At 56.5% G+C, this 19403-nt stretch overlaps 8 protein-coding genes and 1 non-coding gene across 9 annotated transcripts; 3 read left to right on the plus strand and 6 right to left on the minus strand.

The window, feature by feature from the left end:
• Positions 1-1584: 1584 nt before the first annotated feature.
• V2A60_009423 (RNA export factor GLE2) lies at positions 1585-2819 on the plus strand (the record flags this gene model as incomplete). Its single annotated transcript, XM_083260689.1, has 3 exons — positions 1585-1857; positions 1943-2394; positions 2462-2819. 3 exons carry the CDS (start codon positions 1585-1587, stop codon positions 2817-2819), a joined length of 1083 nt encoding a protein of 360 aa, XP_083116815.1.
• Positions 2820-3429: 610 nt separating this feature from the next.
• V2A60_009424 lies at positions 3430-3517 on the plus strand. Its single transcript has one exon. It is a non-coding gene; the product is annotated as a tRNA-Glu (tRNA).
• A 794-nt stretch (positions 3518-4311) lies between these two features.
• Positions 4312-4970, minus strand: V2A60_009425 (uncharacterized protein; the record flags this gene model as incomplete). Its single annotated transcript, XM_083260690.1, has 3 exons — positions 4312-4744; positions 4832-4845; positions 4914-4970. The coding sequence occupies 3 exons, from the start codon at positions 4968-4970 to the stop codon at positions 4312-4314; spliced, it is 504 nt and encodes a 167-aa protein (XP_083116816.1).
• A 711-nt stretch (positions 4971-5681) lies between these two features.
• On the minus strand, positions 5682-7240 carry V2A60_009426 (uncharacterized protein; the record flags this gene model as incomplete). The annotated part of the gene is made up of 2 exons (XM_083260691.1): positions 5682-6974; positions 7040-7240. 2 exons carry the CDS (start codon positions 7238-7240, stop codon positions 5682-5684), a joined length of 1494 nt encoding a protein of 497 aa, XP_083116817.1.
• Positions 7241-7896: 656 nt separating this feature from the next.
• On the plus strand, positions 7897-9428 carry V2A60_009427 (uncharacterized protein; the record flags this gene model as incomplete). Its single annotated transcript, XM_083260692.1, has 2 exons — positions 7897-8082; positions 8145-9428. 2 exons carry the CDS (start codon positions 7897-7899, stop codon positions 9426-9428), a joined length of 1470 nt encoding a protein of 489 aa, XP_083116818.1.
• A 299-nt stretch (positions 9429-9727) lies between these two features.
• On the minus strand, positions 9728-10705 carry V2A60_009428 (uncharacterized protein; the record flags this gene model as incomplete). The annotated part of the gene is made up of 1 exon (XM_083260693.1): positions 9728-10705. The coding sequence occupies one exon, from the start codon at positions 10703-10705 to the stop codon at positions 9728-9730; it is 978 nt and encodes a 325-aa protein (XP_083116819.1).
• A 1202-nt stretch (positions 10706-11907) lies between these two features.
• Positions 11908-12669, minus strand: V2A60_009429 (uncharacterized protein; the record flags this gene model as incomplete). The annotated part of the gene is made up of 2 exons (XM_083260694.1): positions 11908-12375; positions 12493-12669. The coding sequence occupies 2 exons, from the start codon at positions 12667-12669 to the stop codon at positions 11908-11910; spliced, it is 645 nt and encodes a 214-aa protein (XP_083116820.1).
• Positions 12670-16080: 3411 nt separating this feature from the next.
• V2A60_009430 (uncharacterized protein) lies at positions 16081-16581 on the minus strand (the record flags this gene model as incomplete). The annotated part of the gene is made up of 1 exon (XM_083260695.1): positions 16081-16581. The coding sequence occupies one exon, from the start codon at positions 16579-16581 to the stop codon at positions 16081-16083; it is 501 nt and encodes a 166-aa protein (XP_083116821.1).
• A 678-nt stretch (positions 16582-17259) lies between these two features.
• V2A60_009431 (uncharacterized protein) lies at positions 17260-19350 on the minus strand (the record flags this gene model as incomplete). Its single annotated transcript, XM_083260696.1, has 1 exon — positions 17260-19350. The coding sequence occupies one exon, from the start codon at positions 19348-19350 to the stop codon at positions 17260-17262; it is 2091 nt and encodes a 696-aa protein (XP_083116822.1).
• Between the last annotated feature and the right edge of the window lie 53 nt (positions 19351-19403).

Here is a 19403-nt window from a genome sequence, read left to right on the forward strand (position 1 = left end):
AGAGTCTTTTCTCTTTGAACTCTGTATCCCGATATGTATAGCTTTACACTCCTCTGGTGGTCATATGGATTGATCCAGACGGGACTCGGCCGGAATGTTCGAATATAGGGTAGCCACACATCAATACACCTCGGAAGATACACCTCTGCCTCACACTCTAGCCAACCTTCTGGCGATGGCGTCTGCAGAACGTGCTTCAGGGACTACGATAGCAAGCAAGGTAGTATAGTCCTGGTGCGTTATAATGCAAAGGCCATCGGCTCCACGTGTTAAGTATCTACGCAGTTACGGACCTGTGTGACGAGTGCGAGAATGATGGAACTTGGTCAACGGAGGCAAAGGAAGGAGGCCAGGCAAAAGATGGAAAAGAAAAAGAAACACAAGCCATCAGTTGACATGAATATATGTGGTCCACATCACCAGGGTTTCTGGCTCGGTGCTTGACTCTAATATTGGTCATCATCATATGAACTTGCTTCGTCTCAGCGCATCAGGCAAATCTCCCTAGAAACTTCCAGTGAAATTTCAGAATGTAAAAAAAAGTGTTGTTGGGATCAATGCCGGAGAGCATCGACGAAAGAAATACAAATCCAGTCCCAACAGGAATGGACTCGGAACCCCCTTCGCCTCAAGAATGAGCCCCATCGAGTAACTGGGCCGTGAAGCCCAGCAATCGCATAACTATCGACCTCGACAAAAATCTTCTGCACCCGCAACCACCACAGCAAGAGCCACAGGCGTCAGTCTACCATCCACCCGCCGTCTGCCAAGCGCACGTATCCATCCCCGGGACCGCACCCGACTCGGACTCGTATCTTCATCCCATGATGGTTCGAGCGGCGGCTATAGAGACAGAGGTGACGCATCAGCTTCGAGGCGGGCGAATGTAGCGGCAGACCGGGCATGGTCATTGCCAGAGGCGGCCAAGGCGCGGAAGTCAGCCGCAGTGCTTTTATGGCGGCGCGTTTCCGCAAGTCCTCTTTCCGTAAAGGAAAAAAGAAGGTGTCCGGGGACTTTCTCCCAAAGCTAGAAGGAAGAGACGTCTCGAGCGAGACATCTCTGTATGTAAGCTTCGACAGCGATCTGTTGAGCGAAGGGGAGATGAGGAGGAAAAGAAGAAAGCAGAAGAAAAGGCCGCCAGCAAAGAAAAAAATTAATAAATTTGGAGCTCCAAATTTTGCCGCTTGTAATATTGTGGGGCAGAGCTCTGGGCGGTGGCACGCGGTTGGCTGGGCGGATGCATTTACAGGGGAGCGTCGCTATAAGCGGGAGCTTGCTCAGGTTCGCGATTTCAGCCAGAAGCTCAGGCAACGACTTGCTGCTGCTGCTGCTGCTGCCTCTGCCTTGCCACCACCCGCGACCCTCTACCTTGTCTGCCTAGCTACGCTCACTGGGCAGGCCACGAGGAGGAAATACCAGAGATATAAAGACGCTTTGCGCTGCAATTCTGGACGAGGGCAGCGAGCGGTGTTGTGCCCAGGAAATTTGGTCCGACGGCACTCGAGCACGCGTTCCTCGACAGCCTCGACATAAAACACTACCCGACGACCGTTTACATCACGGCGCGACCTCCTATACTTGACCATGTCGGGCCTTTTCGGAGCAGCGACGACGGCGACGTCCTCGGCAACGTCGACCGCCCTCGGCGACCTCAAGTCGGACGTGGCGCTGAGCGACCCTCCCACCGACACCATTACAGCGCTGTCCTTTTCGCCGGGTCAGAGCCAGCAGGACTTTCTTGCCATCTCTAGCTGGGATAACAAGGTCCGCATCTACGAGATTGCCCAAAACGGCCAGAGTCAGGGCCGTCACGCCTTTGAGCACACCCAGCCTGTCTTTGACTGCGACTTTTCCAAGGTAGGTGGTGGTTGTGCACGCAATACAAGAGAAGGAAGAAAGGATCAGCTAACATGATGTCTCTCTGCCTTTTCTCTGTGTACAGGATGGAACAAAGGTCGCATCCGCGTCAGCCGACAAGAACGTCAAGGTCTGCGACCTCGCCTCGCAGCAGGACATCGTCATCGGCACCCACGACCAGGCTGTGCGCTCGTGCCGCTTCTTCGACAGCAGCGGCAGCCCCATGGTCGTCACGGGCTCGTGGGACAAGACTGTCAAGTACTGGGATCTTCGCCAGCAAGGTGCGGCGGCCACGGTGCAGTGCCAGGAGCGCGTTTACACGGCCGACGTGCGCGACAACCTGTGCGTCGTGGGCACGGCCGACCGCTACATCAACATCATCAACCTGAAGGAGCCGACCAAGATTTACAAGACGCTTCAGAGCCCGCTCAAGTGGCAGACTAGGGTGGTTAGTTGCTTCACCGACGCTGCCGGCTTTGCTATTGGCAGCATTGAGGGGCGCTGCGCGATTCAATACGTCGAGGACAAGGATTCCACGTATGTTGCCCCCGTTTTGCTAACTCACCGTTCCCTCTCCCTCGAGACTTTTGCTGACAAGGTGTAGATCAAACTTTTCCTTCAAGTGCCACCGCGACGCGCCGGTAAACAACACGGTCAATGTTCACGCCGTCAACGCCATCTCCTTCCACCCCGTGCACGGCACCTTCAGCACCGCCGGCTCGGACGGCACGTTCCACTTCTGGGACAAGGACGCCAAGCACCGCCTCAAGGGCTATCCCAACGTCGGGGGCAGCATCACCGCCACGACTTTCAACAAGAGCGGCACCATTTTCGCCTACGCAGTCGGCTACGACTGGAGCAAGGGCTACCAGCATAACACGCAAAACTACCCGATCAAAGTCATGCTGCATCCCGTCAACAACGATGAGTGTAGACCGCGCCCTTCGACCAAGAAGCGGTAAGATGGGCGAGATTTCAGGGGGGCACGGTGTTGGTGGTTCGGCTTCTTTCCCTTGTATTTTGTTCTTTGTCTTTTCTGCTTTGCCAAAGAGCAATCGAACCAGGGCCAGCAATTTGGATGAAGAAACTTTTCGAGCAAGGGAAGAGAGACTGGGGTTTTTTTTTTGCTAATGGGGAAGACGGTATAAAATACAATAAGCAAAGAACTACAACTTTATGTATAGTAGTTTGTTATGGTTTTGGTAAAGGCTCGGTATACATGAATTTGCTATTTTTCTGGACTTGCCCATGTCTGATTCTCTGCTGAAGGAGTGGCAATGTGACTGACACTTGAAGCCCATACGATGTATTGCTGTCCTTGGACTCCATCACTTCGTCTCTTTTCTTCTTCTTCTTCTTCCTCTTCTTCTTCTTCTTTTGCTACGCTTTCACCTAGGCAGGTCAACGCGGGCGAAGAGGACTTGGCGACAGACATGTTTTGGCGCTGCCGGGAGACTACAGTAAGCACCTAAGTAGATGACCTGTACGAATAAGCTACCTTCAATGCATGCCAATCTTGACAGCAACATATACACGGATAAGCAGCCGTCGCACATCCCATAATGGCGAAACTCCGATGTCGTCTAGTGGTTTTAGGATCCTGCGCTTTCATCTTCTCTTGAGAGCCGCAGTGGCCGGGGTTCGATTCCCCGCATCGGAGATCCATACTTTTTTTTTTGTTCCGCTTTATCTTTGTTTTGAGCCAAATGTCGTTTAATTTTGGATGGGTTGGCTAATAAACCTTTTTGAGCGGCGCGTACAAAGTGATACTGGCAGTTGTGTGATACAAACTATCCTGGGAGGGGAGTTTGCTTCCAGCCAGCGCGCTCGACAAAGCTGTTCTCTCTCACACGGCAGCCCTGCATCCAAGTAATGGACAAGGTTCTTCCTCATGCTCCGTCAAAGAAAATGAATGGACAAGATGTGAGTTTGGGAAGATGCAAAGAAAAACAAATTATTTGTTTATTAACCCTAATTCTTTTGTTAAAGACGCAGGGTTCCATGCGTGCTTCATTCCTGGGGGCGTGCTGCGGTAGCTGCGCTTCCGCCTCCATCATCACCACGGCACCTAGTCAGTCCCGTTATATACAAAAGTAGATGGTAACCACATCATGTACGGCCATAGCCGAGTGCCCAATCTGGATCCCGTCTGATCTCCGAGCGATAACCACTCGAGCGCCTGAGTAGTAGCTGGGTCGGTGACGACCAGCGAACTCCGGGTGCTGTACGTTTTTTTGCTGCTGCGTAACGGTTGACTTGTTTTTTTTGGTCCGTTCATCGATGCACTGCGTGGGTACAATTCAATTTATTCAAGTAGCGTTAGCTGGCTCTCCCACAGTGGGAGATTTGCAAGGGTTGGTTGAAAAATAGTTTCCTAACCAACACGTACATGCGCAAGCACAGGAGTGCTTTTCCCAAAGCCATGCCGATTCCAGACGTCCCCGTGATTGTATTTTACCGTCCGCTGAACGCGGCAGCCCAGTCTAGGACGGTAAAGACGGCGTCAAGCACCGTGATCCGATCCAGGCCCTTGCCCATGATCCAGCGGCCCGACGCCCGGCTCCGCGTAAAGTTGAGCACCGCCTGCGAGCAGTTGCCCAGCCCCAGCACGACCAGCACCATGAAGTCGGGCGAAAAGTCCCCGTCGGCGGTGCGGACGGACAGGGGAGCGGCGGCCGCGCTCCCGGCGACGCGCCTCCAGAGGCCGTAGACGCGGAAGACGGCGAGCGCGGCCAGGGCCGTGTTCATGCCCCCGAGGTAGGCCATGATGTCGTGGTGCCAGGCGTCGCCCGAGGGGAGGGCGGCCACGGCGGCGTCGCGCGAGGAGCGCCGGAGGGAGAGCTTGCGCATCATCAGATCCTGGCGGAAGGAGAAGTGGTAGAACGCGCTGTTTGGCGGATGTTGTTAATGCTGGAACTGGTTGGCCGGAGGGCCGGATGGCGCGGATGGCGCGGCCCAAGTCTCGGTTTCTTACCTGGTAAACCACAGCTGGAGGACATGCGGCGTTAGTCGAGGTGCAACAGATGACGAGTCGGAAACGAAAAAAGAGGACGTACAGCATTTCCGACGTAGAGGGCTTTGAGGAAGCTCGGCTGGGCTAGAAGAGAAGACATGGTGACGAGTTGACTCGAGTCGGCAGTGGTTGTGTAAGTGCTATTGGTGATGGCAGAGCCTGCGGCTACAATGAGCACGTTGAGTGTACTTTCCGCACCGCTTTGGTGCCCTTTGACAGATGGTGTCTGTTTACTATCGATATCAAGTAAATAATGAGAAAGACGGATAAATAAAAGAGGCCCAAGAACCACTGGACTAACTAATCGAAAGAGAAGCTTGTTTGGGTGAGCTGCCTATGGCTTATTACCGCCCCAGTATTTCGAACCTCGGCATTCCCCGCGAATAGAGTAGCTTATACGACAATAACTACCAACTAAAGATAGCTCTATCTACCCAGTAGCTCCGCGTAGTCCCCTCTCAAGAATTATACCTCTTTTGAGCTAGGGCTTGGTGCCACCAGTTTTCGACAAGGAATCGAGCGGCAAATCATACAAGTTTGAATGGAACATCTGCACATGCTTTGCCAGACATGTGATTTATACCTGAAACAAAGCTTGCAGTCGAATGTCCTCTTGCTTCCTTTTGATGCCGAGCAAGCCTCTTGGTAGTGCCTCAGCTGAGCTGCCCTACCTCCCCGGCGTCTGGTCTAAGTAGAGCCACGAAGGGTTCGGGACCACACCTTTTTCTAATGCCTGATCAGTGTCTCCTGTCACCTGTATAGGGAAAAGACCGTTCTGGTTGTTCTTAAAAGTCTAGTTGCTACCATTGCCTCACGTCCTCGCCATGCCCTCCAGAGTGTTGCTCAATTCATCCCAGACCTTGGCAGGCAGCGCCGCCGTCACCCACAGGTTCTCCCCATGATCTTTGCCGAGGAGGTAAACGCAATCGAGGCCGACTCCGAGGCGATTGTTGATGATGTGATAGTAGAGCGTTGTCATTGTCCCAGCGGGAGCTCGGTCGGGGGCGGTGCCCGACGACGCGCCGGTATCCGCGTCGGCGTCTGGCAGCGCAGCTTTGCCAAAGTCAACAGCACCCATCAGGTCTGCCTCGACAAAACTGTTGCAGGCAATGATGTGGGCATCAGGCGGGCCGTAGAAGAGCCGGAAAGTGCCCCCGTTGCGCGTCGCGCGACGATAGGTCCGGAGAAAGTTGATGAATTGCGCTTCCGTTGACTGCTGCTTGACGCTCCGGTCGTGCTCTCGAAGTAGAGGCCCGAGGCTGCGTCTAGCAACCGGGCCTGACAAGAAAGAAAAAGAATACCCCACCATGTTTTGAACGTACGCGCCTGCTTGATCGAACATGGATGCGAGGCACTGTCCGGCGCTGAGAAAGTTCACAATGGTGACGGGTCTGTCCGGGGGCGATGCACACGCCGAGAACCTTATGAACCAGGCCATTAGCATCGATTCCTGCCAAGAGGAACCTTTCTCATCTTCACAAGCGCCGTCCGAGGTCTCTTCTCTGCAAGCGTCGAGCAGCTTTCGCAGCGCCAGTTTGGGAAGAAATACAGTCCTCACCTCTGGTCTCGGATTCCAGACCATGCGCCAGGCCTGACGAAAGAAGAATGAGACCAAACTCCAACCTGCAAGCCGGCGTTCCTGTGGGATCCATCTCTCATCGGCCGGCACATCCTCCCGGCCCTCGAGCTGTTCCAGCACATCTTCTCTAGCTCCTAGCAGGGGTGGTACCCGAGCCTCCTCGCCCTGTACCACGAGAGACCACGCATGAAGCAGGATGCGGAAGCCCGAGCTGCCCATGACGCAGTGCGGCCACGAGATGCTGACGAGCGTGGCGTCCCGGAACCGCACAATGTGCAGAGAGACCTGCGGCAGGTCACGGTCCACCATGTCGTCTATCGTCCCTGGTATGCCTTTACGGATACCCAGATCGATGAGGCTGTATGGATTTGGCTGGACGGATGCCTGATCTGTGGGGACGGGCAGTTTGCTGGCGAGACTGTGCTTCGCAATGGGCGTGCTCGACAGGTCGACGCACGAGAACGTGAGTGGCGGCCGCTGGGCAGAGAATTGCTTTGGGACGTGAATCTCCAGCACCTTGTCCTTCTGTCATGATTCACAAGATGATGAGCATTCGGCGGCGCTTTGTCCGAGGTGCGTCGTCGACTCACATTATGTCGGATTCGCCCACCAAGCTTTCGCCAATCGCCAATCTCGAACAGCCGAGCAAGGTCCGCATGCAGCTTTTCGGCGTCCAGAACATGATCAAACCTCATGGTACAGGCCATAATAACTTTGCGGAAATTGACATCTTGCAAGTGCATCGGGTACACATCATCTGCTGCCGGTTCAAGATCGTGAGGGGCGGCCATGGTGGCTCGGCGCAGCGGCAGTGTAGTCTGTGAGAATTGAGCTGCTGAGCTGTTCGGCGCAGTGCAGTTACGCATCGACTTGGTAGTATTTGAGGAGGAGTGCCATCCTTGGCTACTCCGCTGGCCAACATGTAAGCTACTTTGGGGCTGATTTGTACTCCGAGAGCTCATATCAGTACATACCGAAGCTCTATCTCTGTGGATACAAATGAGACATTATGATTAGCGAAACCGGTATAGTGAACACGTACTCCGGTTATTGGCTATCCTTCATTCTTTTATGTCAAATGGCAGCGTGTCTACGCACTTGGTGGAACACTAAATAGATGTACTGGGTGGCAGGTACTGGTTGGAGTTGACACGTCAATGACTAGGGGGGGGCTGCTGGGACTAAAAGGATACTATTGAATTTGGTGTAGCGATTGCTTATTAGCGCGAATGAAAAGATTGATAGAAAGGCGTGAGCGGCACTTCGTATACTGTCAGTATACGGAGTACTAGTGGGACATTTTACCCAGTAGTACGGAGTAGAGGCGCACTAGATGCCTCGCAGGGATGACTATGTCTTAGACACCGGTCCCTTTAAATACAGAGCCGTGGTTTGGCCAGGGTTTTTGAAATTCTCGTAATCAAACCGTTTTTTCTCCAGTATCAGTATGTCGGCGAAAATGGACATTTATCCTGTCCACCTGCTCGACAACGCCGCCAACTTTCGCAACCTCTTTCTCTCATACGTCTTCACCTTTAATGATGTCCTTGACCCCGAGAAGCTAGCGAGCTCCTTGTCAGATCTGCTCCACATTGGAGACTGGCGCAAGCTTGGAGGGCGCTTCCGATTCAACGTGAGCCGACGCAAACAAGGTTGCGGGTGCGGGGCCAGTTGCCGCTAACACGCGAGGAACAGAAAGCCAAAAGACTGGAGATTCATGTGCCGCACAAGTTCACCGACGACGTTCCAGCCATCACCTTTTCGAAAAGCGTGCGAGAGAGCGATGGCATCGACAGCCACCGGCTGGGGGCGTGGCTACGCGCACCCGAGAACCACTGCACGGTGGAGCAGTCGGGGGACGATTTGCGAGCCTTCACCGGCGTTCCGTCTACGCCTCAGTCCATGAAGGAGATGATGGACCGGGACGCGCCGCTCCTGTCCCTGCACGTCACAGTCTTTGCCGACGCCACCGTGGCCGCCCTGTCGTGGCCGCACGCGCTCATGGACGCCATGGGCCTGCAGGCGCTGCTCCGGAACTGGTCGCTGGTCCTGAACGACAGGGCGGGCGAGGTAGAGCCCCTGCTCGGCAGCCACGAAGACCCCCTGCAAGAGGTTCTGGCGCGCGAGTCGGGCGCCGCACGAGAGGACCTCGTCCTCGAGAAGCACAGCCTGCGGCCGGTGGGCCTCATCGTGCTGCTGTTTCGGATGCTCTGCAAGTCCCTGTGGAAGGAGACCTTTGAAACGCGGACGATTGTTTTGGAGCCCGACGTGCTGGATCGGTTCTGCCGCCGCGCTCGCGCAGATGTCGCCGCCGCCTCCAAGGGCGGCGACTGCGGCTCCGGGACCGCCGCCTTCATCAGCGAGGGAGACGTGTTCACGGGGTGGGCGGCCAAGATGCTGGCCGCCTCGCAGAGCACGCCGCGGCCCGTCAGCGTCGCCACCATCATCAACCTCCGGTTCAGGCTCGAGGAGGCCCTCGGGGAGCAAAAGGGGCAGCACGTCAGCAACCTGCTGCAGTTTGCGCACGCGATCCTGCCGCCGAGCTGCGCCGCCGCGCCCGCCGGCGTCGCCGCCCTCGACTACCGGCGGCAGGTGGCGGAGCAGGCCACGCGCGGCCAGGTGCTCAGCTACGTCGCCATGCAGCGCCGGCAGGTCGAGGCGAAGGGCGCGCTCAAGATGCTCTACTGCGACCCGTGGGGCGAGGTGCTGACCACCAACAACCTGTCCCGGGTCGGCGTCTTCCGCGCCGTCGACTTTGCGGGCGCCGTCGTCTGCCGCGGCGGCGCGTCCGCCTGGGGCGCGACGCCGCGGAACCCGCCCGGCACGGTGCTCTACTACCACCCGCTGGAGCTCACCAGCTCCTTCCGGACCAGCCACCTGCGGTTCCTCGGCAGGGAGCACGGCGGCAGGACGCTGCTCACGGGGAGCTTCCCGCCCAGAGCGTGGGAGCTCATGCGCAAAGACTTGGAGACGCTGTAGCGTTTCTTTGACGGCCAAACACGGACCCCGGGTCGCAGTTAGGCTGCGTATTCAAATCAATCTAGCCAGTCATGCAGTGCTGAAGACGGAAACTCTGGTTTGATCCGGGTCTCGGTTCTGTTCAATTGATATGCTATACTACAATGGAGTATTGCGCATTGATGATACAACTGCCAATTCATTTGGAGCTATTACATAATGCTTTCTTGGACATGAGATGAGTTGAGGGGACAACCACATGCTTTTTGAAAATGAAAAAGAACAAAAAAGAAGGAGAGCAAGTTCAAATAAATCCCCCCTCACTTGAGCAAATACCGGCTCGTCACCGAAAAGTCGCTATCCGCGTGCCCATCCTCGACGGCCCTGCGCATCGCGCCCGCCAAGACGGCCAGCCCGTCGGCATCGACGCGCGCGTCCCGCGCCGCCTCGGTGATGTTGTCGATGCCCGCGAGCATCATGGCCAGGGGGTTGCCGCCGTTGTGCGCCCACGAGGCGGCGTCGACCGTCCTCGCCATGCGCGTGAGCAGCGGCGTCAGTGCCGTCATGATGGGGACCGTCACCCGTTCCGTCCCCGGCGCAACAGGCTGCTGCTGCTGCTCGGCGTCGGCGTCGGCGTCGGCGTCACTCGAGCGGCGCTGCAGGATGCCAAAGCCGATGAGAGCGCCCTGGAGCAGACCGTACATGGCAGACAGCATGGCGAGGTCCTGCGCGGCGGCGGCGTCGACCGCCGCGCCGAGGTAGAGCGGCTCACCGAGAACCTGGACCACGGGCCGGACGAGCGCGTCAAACACGGCCTGTTCGTCACCGTCGGCGCCGCCGCCGCTGTAGACGAGGAGGCTGTGCGGCGTGGCCACCATCTCGGGCGTCACCAGCACCGAGCCGTCAATGTACGCCGCGGCGCCGCCGCGGTCCCGGATCCAGGCGTCCATGGCGACGGCCTGCCTGGGGGTCCCGTTGGTGACGTTGACGACGGTCTTGCCGGCGAGGAAGCCAGGGCTCTGGCCAGAGCCGGCGGCGGCGGCGTCGAGTGGCGCGAGAATATTGTACACGGCGTCGTAGTCGACGACGCAAAAGAGAAGGATGCCATCGCTCCTGCGGATGGCGGCGCGCGCGTCGGCCTCGTAGACGGCGCCCGCAGCCGTGAGGGAGGTGACCCGGGGCCGGTCGGCGGTGCGGTTCCAGATGGTGAGGCGGAAGCCGGCGTCGAGGAGGGCCTTGGCGAGGGCGGCGCCCATGTTGCCGATGCCAAAGACGGAGACGTTTTGGGAAGAAGACATGTTTGATGAGCTGCTGAGCGATGGTCTCGTGAGTAGTGTATGGGATCTGTTGGAGATGAATGCCTGGCAAGTCTGTTTATCTGCGGTGCTTGTTTCGAGCTTGAACTTTTAAATCAACGATTCTCTACCCATTCTTATATGCACGGCCGATGGCTCTGATTCTCTGGTATGGAATACTGTTTGTCTCCATCTTTGATTTCCAATGCCCCCTCGTCGCAGCTTTGGTATGCGCCCTTCTGTCGCTCGACTGTTTGTAAGCATGGCATTCTCGCGGGGAACACGTAGTTGCCAGGCTCAACGTGAGGGCATCATCGAACCGAGACGGGTCGCGCTCCCTCTCCTGCTGCCCGGCAAGTGACTCACTGCGTGATTAAAACCATTTCAGCTGCGGCCATATTTGTAATGCATCGTGAAGCTGAACGGCATGGCTCCTCTCCCAAGTCCGCTGGCGGAGCCCGCAAGCGGGTGGGGTACCGGTTTCCTCGTTGTAGTTTGGGCCAGACTTGCTAATAAAAGCCATCAGGGCCTTGATGCGCTTGCGACGGCCTCCCGAGATGCAAAAGCATAGCGTGCATCATGGCAAGTATCTTTCATGTATGAGAGTGCACAAGAGTCAATTGCCAAGAGAATGGATAAAATTACAGACTTATCAAGCATACAAGACCGCAATAAAGTCGGCAATTTTTTTGTTGACCATGTTCATCAGAGAGTGAAATGACTGATAGAATGCATCTCGGATGAACGATACTTGCAGGCGAACCAGTAGTATCAGCAGCAGCTCAGGAGATAACATGACGTATTTGAACTAGGCGGGCTCTCGCATTTGCGGAGGAGCCGCAGTATATTAGATGGTTTTTGTATAGTAAGAAAGCTATGTCGCAGGTAAAGGTACAAGAAGAAAAAAAGAAGAAAGCTCGACAAGGAAAAGACAAAAACAAATTGGTTGTTCTGCCGTGCAGGGAATGCCTCGCATGCGCTATGCTCACGGCATTATGCCAGCCTGCTGCTTGCATGATATGTAGTTATACTGGCGTGTAGTCACACCACCGCCTGTCCATCCATGTCGAAATCGACACCAAGTTTCGTCCTGCAAATCTGCGAGAACCAAAAAATGAAAGGATGCGTGGGGAAAAGCAAAGTCATAAAGAGTCGTAAAAGTAAAAACATGTCTGTTTCTTTCTTTCTTTTTTTTCTCAAGGCCGTTAGATGGTTTTGGGAACAGGACCGAGAACATCGTCAACCATGCCCTTCCAGAGGTCGCGAATCATGTGGGTGTGCTCGGTGGCGTTGCCGGCCGCGGGCGCGTCGTGGGCAAACTTGAGCTCGATGCCGTCGAGCGACAGGCCCTCGACGGCGGACAGCGGGGTGGCGGGCTCGACGCGGTCGGGCTCGGCGGCGAAGATGGTGGGCTTGGAGAAGGCGGTCTCGGGGGCGGGCGGCGCCGGGGCGTGGGCGGCGCCGTAGTTGTCGGGCAGCAGAGGCACGCGGGGACCGGCGGGCTCGGGAGCGGCGGCGCCAAAGTCGAGCGAGGGCAGGATCATGGCGTCGAGGTGCATGGGGGGCACGGCGACCTGGCTGGCGCTGGAGTGGAAGGTCTGCATGAGCGGGCGGGGACGGTCGGCGATGCTGGGCTGGGGGGTAGGACGGTGGGTGGTGGTGATGCCGCGCGACTAGGGAGGGTGTTTGTCAGCTCGAGAAAACGCTTGTACGAGGGGGGGGGGATTGTGATGAGAGAGAGAAGGCGGAGGAGGAGGAGCAAGAAGAAGAGCGGGAGGATGGAAACGTACCTTGTTGTGCTCACGATCGCGGAGAAGGTCGGCATACTTGGGCATGAGGGGAGCGCCGCCATGATGAGCGGTGCTGTCGAGGAGGGAGCCGCCGCTGGTGCGAGAGACGGCGGCCGGGGCGGCGGTCGAGCTGATGGCGCGGGAGAGCTTGGCGACGGGGGCTGTGACTCTGGACATGGCGGTGATGTTGATGATGGTGATGACGACGTGTGTGTGTTTGTGTGGGTTGGCAAGAGTTGGGAGTGCGGGTGATTTTTGTTGAGGCGGCCGTGTATAAAATATATGAGAGAGCAGACTGAGCGTGCAAACAGATGATTTTTGGTAGACGGGTCAGTTTGGGTGGCAGGATGGGTAGATTGTATATTGAAGAGCTCTTTTTTGTCTTTTATATATATATAGAATAGAAAGAGAAGAGAGAGATTAGGCAAGCTAGGAGCACAAGAGGGGTAATAAGAGGAAGGCTTGAGACGGGTGAAGGGGAGGGCGGCCGCGTGACAGGACGCTTTTATACAAAAATGTTGAAGCCGTACGGGCGGCGGCAGTTGATGGGGATGGGGGGATGGGGGTGGGGGTGGGTGTCAAGTGAGGTGGGCGTGTCTAAAGTGGTACCTGGAGAAAGTAGCAGGGTTGAGCGTGGCACAGAGGTACCTCGTCAGACACTGTCATACTGTGTCAGTGTGTCCTGGGGTCCGGTCTTTGACCAAGAATGCGACGCCGAATCCCAGGCCAGGGAATACCTGGGCCTGTATTAGTGAGCTTTTAGTGAGCTTTTAGTGATTTTGTCGTGAGCTGGCCCGCTGTATTTTGTACTCGGGAGATGCCTGGGCAGAGGCAGAGACGTCTGCTTGCCTAAACAATGCGACCAACGAATTTTTTTCTTTTTTTTTGCTGAGAATCCTTACAGATTACAGCGTAAGTAGATGCTGCATCATGATTACACACGCCTCTGCTTGTGTCACTTTTTCGTCGTTTACGATGGAGCGTGTCAATTGTTTCTTGGGCCAGCTGCGAGTTGGACAGACAGGGAGAGTCATCTCAATGGGACTAATCTACTCTGTACTGTCAAAGAAGAAGAACAAAAGATGGAAGAAGAATGAAAAAAAAAATTATGAATAAGAATAGAAAGTGAAATAATGGTTAAAAAGACAAAACCAGCACGTTTCCCCCGCTGAGCGGCCCCCTTGGCCCTCTGACCACGTTGCCAGCGAGCTCCGACACCGCTGCCAGTGGGGGCTAGGTCTCCAGAGCACCTACATAGTACTGATACACTTCAACCTCTACCTACCAAGAAAATAAACCACCAAAGGATTCCTTGTTCTTTCTTTTCAATACGAAAAAAAAAATTAAACAACTCACTGTGACATGAAAAATCTCGCTCTACTTGGTACAAATACTCCGTACCCATACAGAGTACATTAAAATACACACCCCTCCGGGTTCCGAAACCCGCTCTGGGTGTAAGACACCACTTTACGCTTATTTTGTATTACTCCATCTCGCACCACAACCACCACAACCACCACCCTGCCGTAGTAATGCTGCATCATACCCCCAAGACCCCCCCTCAAAAGAAGGTGGCATTGGCTTATTCCAGAAGACCAAAGACGCGGATTAGTACGAATAGTACAAAGGAGTTTCCTCTTTGTACGAATTCGTATCAGTGACTCGCAGTTTTTTTTCTCCTTGGTCCTCCAATACGCCAACCCCCCCCCCTGCCTCTCTCTCTCCATCTCTGGATCCACGGTCCTTTTTTGGGGATTTAATTCTCCGACTTTTCATCTCGTTTTTTTGTGTTGTTACTTGCCCTCCTAAACAAGCTCCCAAACCTAAACCGTTTCCTCCCCCTTTTTGGTTTATTTTTAGTTTAATTTTGGTCCTTGTTCTTGGCAGTCACCGCTCCTCAACAACTCAAGGGCAAGGCCACAGGGTCCAGGAGGCTCAGACACATCCCCCCCAGCACCATCGTTGGGGAAACAAGATGAACCGACCAAAAAGTAGTTAGGGGGGGGGCTGACATCGGGGGAGGTGGCATTTGGCTAGGTAGATGGGCAAATAGGGACCTGTCGGCGACGCATGCTCCAGCACGCAGCTGCCCTTTGGCCCACTCGGGCCACGTCCCGGCTGAGACAACCCCCCCAGGATGGTGTTGGGGGATCTACCTTGCTAGCTTTGCGACAACAACAACAACAGCAGCAGCAACGGAGCTTCTATCATTCTGATGCGGTGAAGCTTTGACGCTAGAAACCTCTCCAGCAAAAGACCACCAGGGCGAATGCTGACAGAACAGCAATGTACGGAGGCGGCTTCCAAGTCGCCCTCAGCATGCCCATGGGACCCAGACGGAGTTCGCCATCACCCTTCGGTGAAAAGGCAATCCCATTCTGGACACCCCATTTCGTTTTCCCCGCTCAAGTACAAGATGGCTGCCTATTCGGATTGCTTGCTACTGGTAGCTTACTTGCTTACATCCCGAGATCCCGGTGTACCAAGTACGTCTTGGCTCTTTTGGCTGCCATCACGATTGTCTGCCACCCTCAAGTTTGCGATGCAAAGTCTCGCCCCTGCGCTCCATGTGAAGAAGGTGTCCTTTCCTTCTCCTGCGCCAACATGCCTGTCGCTCGTTGGATGAAAATGCCAGTACTGATGATTTGTAATGAGGCTTCGGGGCTTGTTGGGTTCAGAGGGCCGTGTCGGTCCTCAACCAAAATCTTAGACAAGGCCCCCCCCCTGGATTACTAGATTACTAGATCCGTCGCCCTCGATGCTTACTTACCGCGTGGACATTATCAGTAGTTACCCCCCCATCATTCATTGACAAGGCAGGCCTGCTCTCTGCAGGGATTGGAAATGGCGCCGGGCTTATGCAATCCATTCCTAACCATCTCCTTTTCCTCTCTGCAACCAAGCTTGGTATTTCCGAAACTGCCAGACGCCAGCAAAAAAGACATTTGTACAGTCATGATCAGGCGACCCTCTCTGGTTCTCATCCTAGGTGGTGGAAACACCAGCGTCGCAAAATCTGACGCCAAGTCATAATAAGCCCACGACCTCTGGTTACATCTATGGTGGCTTTTGGATTTTTTACTCTTCAATCATCATGCAACGCTATTCTTAGCTTTGGAAAGGGGAAACTGACTGTTCTCGAGCCAACCAGGGGCCTCAGGGCACGTGACGCCAAAAGTCAATCTAGACATCTTCATCTGCCAAGACGCACTATTACGGTTCAATGAGGGGGCCCGACATGTCAGAGCTTCCGTGCGACCTGCTTGGCGCGGTTCTAGCCCGTGATACAAGCATAAATTTTGAGTCATCCTAAACTCGAACCAAAACGCCCTTGCAGCAACAAGAACCCCCCCAGCCCAATCTTTTCACATACTCCGTACACTGATGATGCGAGATCAATGCTCAGCGAGCTTTGATGCCACCCACCCCTTTTTTGTAGATCTCGCCTCCCGCCCGTCCTCTCTCTCTCCTCCTCTACGACCGCCAAGAGATGTTGCAAACTGGGCGGCCTCACGACGTAGCAGCGCAATCATCATGTCTGATGCCCCCCCCTCAAAAAGAACAGAAAAAAAAAAGAGGTCGTCTTCAGTTTTTTTTGGCTTGCTTCTCCTTATCCAGCTCCTTGTCCCTCTGTAGTTTCTCCGCTTCCACGTCCACCAGCCCGACCAGCACCGGCCCAATCTTGACCCCCCACCCGCCGACGTCGTCGCCGTTGCCGTACCCGAGCACGCGGCCTCCCAGGTCGAGGCCTCCGAAAGCCAGGCGGGAGCGCGGCTTCTGGGAGTCTCCGGTCGCACTACTGCTGCTGCTGCTGCTGCTGCTGCTGCTGCTGGCGCCGTCCGCAGCCACTCTTGCTCCCTCCTCCTCCTCCTCTACCGCCGCCGTCGTGTGCTTCTTCTTCGTCTCCCCCGTCGCCGCCGCTGGCGTCGGAGGGCGATACTCGGTCGCGCCGTCGCTGGCGCGCGGCGCCTCGACATAGCCATCGACCCAGCCGTCGGTCCGGGCCTCGTCGAGGGCGCCGCCGCTGTTGGCGGCCGAGGTCGCCTCGCTGTACGACGGCGGGGGTGTTTCGTCGTGAAAAGGCATGCTGGCAACGTCTGCTGCTAGCTTTTCGTGGGTGGTGTATGTTGTGTACGGAGTATATAGGAATATATAATCAGTCCCCAAGTAGACCTTTTCCTTGTGCCCCAGCCCTGATAACAAAAAAAAAAATACAAACTCTTATTCATTGCCTGTTTGAGCCCCTCCCCCATCCTTTTTTTAATAACGTAAATGAAGACATCACGAGGCTGCGCCCCGTGGCTTCTGAGTGGCTGCCGGTTTTGCCGAGTGGCTGACCCTGGCGGCCGCTGGTGAGGCGTCTAGAACGCGTGGCTGCGATCCTTGCCTCATACACGCAATGGATGTCGTGGCTTCCTCCATTCGGGGGAGGCTTACTGCGTGCTTGGCCTGCTTTGCTTGGCCTGCTTCATGCGTCCCGAGCCGGTGAGGGCCTTTGACACGTCAACACACCCTCTCCGGCGCAGGAGGAGTGCGTCAAGACAAGGCAAGGGGTGTGTGATGCCTGGCTGATGAGTTGGGTGGCTCGGTACCTGCATCATGCCAATAATATGTTAATGTTGTATATTCGAATAAATAAGATGAGAATGAGAAAAAGGACCAATATGCTTCCATTAAATAGTGTTGCCCCCGCCCCTTCCCGGAAGGGGATTTTTTTCTTCTACTTGTGAGCATCGCCCCAGCAATGCGAAGCATCACTTTCCTTCAACGCAGTTCGATAATTTCATCCCTGTCCAGGCTTCTCTCGAGATCCTCCGTCCTGCATTCCGACAGCCCAAAGCTGTAGCACCGGCCGACGTGCTCCCAGTGCCCGCCGCGGGCCCCCCGGATGACGGAGGCGCTGTCGCTCCGGTGCAGCAGGCACAGCCGGTCGCCGCGTCTGGCCCCCACGGGCACCACGGCGAGGTAGCCGCGCGACGTCTCGGCGACGCTCGCGTGGTCGAGCTCCCGGATCTCCAGCACCGTCCGCAGGCAGAGGTCCAGCACCCCGGCGCCGGCCCAGTGGCCGTGCCACGCCGGCTGCAGGAGCCGCGGGAGCCACCGTCCCAGCCCGGCCTGCTGCTCCTCGGCCGAGCGCGCGCCGCTGCCGCCGCTGCTGCTGCTGCTGCTGCTGCTGCTGCTGTAGACGCCGTACGCGGCGCCGAGGGACTGCGCAAAGGCCGGGCCCGATTCGGTCGAGAACCCGAGCTGCCGCAGGGCGGCTTCGGGGTGTGCCGGCAGCGTTCCCGTTTCTGGGCCGTGGAGCAGCGCCCGCACGAAGCCGAAGAACCGCACAAGAACGTCGTCGTCTTCGGGGTCCGCGTCTTCCAGCACGTCCTTCATCACGGTCCGGAAGAGGCCGTGCAGCGGCGGGCATCCTGTCGGGTAGCGCTCGTGGCGGCGGCAGTAGGCCGCCGCAAATCCGAGCAGCCCCTGGTTGGCTTTGATGTCCTTGACCTTTTCGACCTCGACGACTTCGTCGAGCAGGATGCCTGGCACAAGCAGACTTTGCTCGTGCACCCGAGGCAGAGGCGCATCGCTCGGGAATATCGTAGTGTCGGCCGTTCGTGGCGACAGCAGGAGATGCGGCGTGTACACTCGCGCACTGAGAGGGAAATTTGGCACCCAGGACGGGACGATGCGTGCGAGGTCCCTGTTCTCGTCGTCCTCCGCCACTTGGCCGGTGCCGGCCTCCCCGAGCAGATCCAGATGGTTAAACGTCCAGTCGTCTTCCTCCACTTGCAACAGCGTAATCTCATCCAGCCACCACCTCATGAACTGGACATAGAGCGTGCTGAGCTTGGACGTCGCGGCGTAGTCCGGCTCGAGGCCCATCCGGGTCAGAGCCATGGTGCCGTAGATGAGATCTCTGGGGTCCGTCGCTCGGAGGTCGTTGCCGGCGCAGGCCAGGCTGACCCGGTACAGGCGGTCGCTCTTGTCGCCGTCCCGCGCGGCGCCGATCCGCAGCACCGACTTCCACCCGAGCAGGTTGTCGTAGGTCAGAAAGTTCCACACGGACGTGATGAGCCAGCCCGGACGCACCGGCGGCGCCTGGCTGCTCCTCCGCGCCAAGTTCTTGGTGGCCTTGACCCATGCCAGGACGGCGAACAGCGCGTCGGGGTCGAGGGACCGGGTCTCCGAGACGAAGAGCAGGCGCCGGGCAAAGACCAGCTCCTGCACGACCCACGCGCGGCGCCAGTACCCCATGTAGAGAAACTGCCGCAGCAGTTTCCAGCGCCTGTTGGCGTCGAACTGGTCCTCTGGCAGCCCGACGTCGGCGCCGATGAGGTCTGGGTGGTTTTGCAGCCAGCCGATATGCTCGTCCATGGACGCGTCTGCGGGAATGTCCCGGACTTGGTCCCGCACGCGATGGAGCGTATCCATGCTGAGCTCGATTGCCTCGTCGAGAGGACCAAGGGACGCCATGACGAGCTCTGCCGTCGAGTAGAGCGTTCCCATCAGCTTGACCTGCTCCTCGCGCTCCCGAGTGTCGTCCTGGTTGACGCACACGGCGTCTGCCCAAAGATACAAGTCTGCTTCTCCCCGCTCCGGAAACGCACTCCGAAAATGGTGCGCGGCGTGGTTGAGAGCACACGCCAGATTAGGAGTGATGAGGAGCTGCCGGTCGTTGACAGTAATGGCTTCTGTCTTTGTATCTTGGCCCCAGAGATAGGATATGGCCATGAATGGCGGACAGCTCTGCAAAGCGCACGTCACCAGCTCCCATCCGACTCCCAGCCCGCTGGGTGAGGTAGGATGCAGCAGTCGAATCTCGCCATTGGAGCTATCAAGAGGCTCGTAGACTTTGGACGACATTTCCCCACCAAGACTCGAGATTGTGAGCTTCAGATAGCGGCTTCGAGCGCCGC

The sequence above is a fragment of the Cordyceps javanica genome, chromosome 6 (genome assembly GCF_051103115.1).
Source record: "Cordyceps javanica chromosome 6, complete sequence".
In the NCBI taxonomy this organism is placed as follows: domain Eukaryota; kingdom Fungi; phylum Ascomycota; class Sordariomycetes; order Hypocreales; family Cordycipitaceae; genus Cordyceps; species Cordyceps javanica.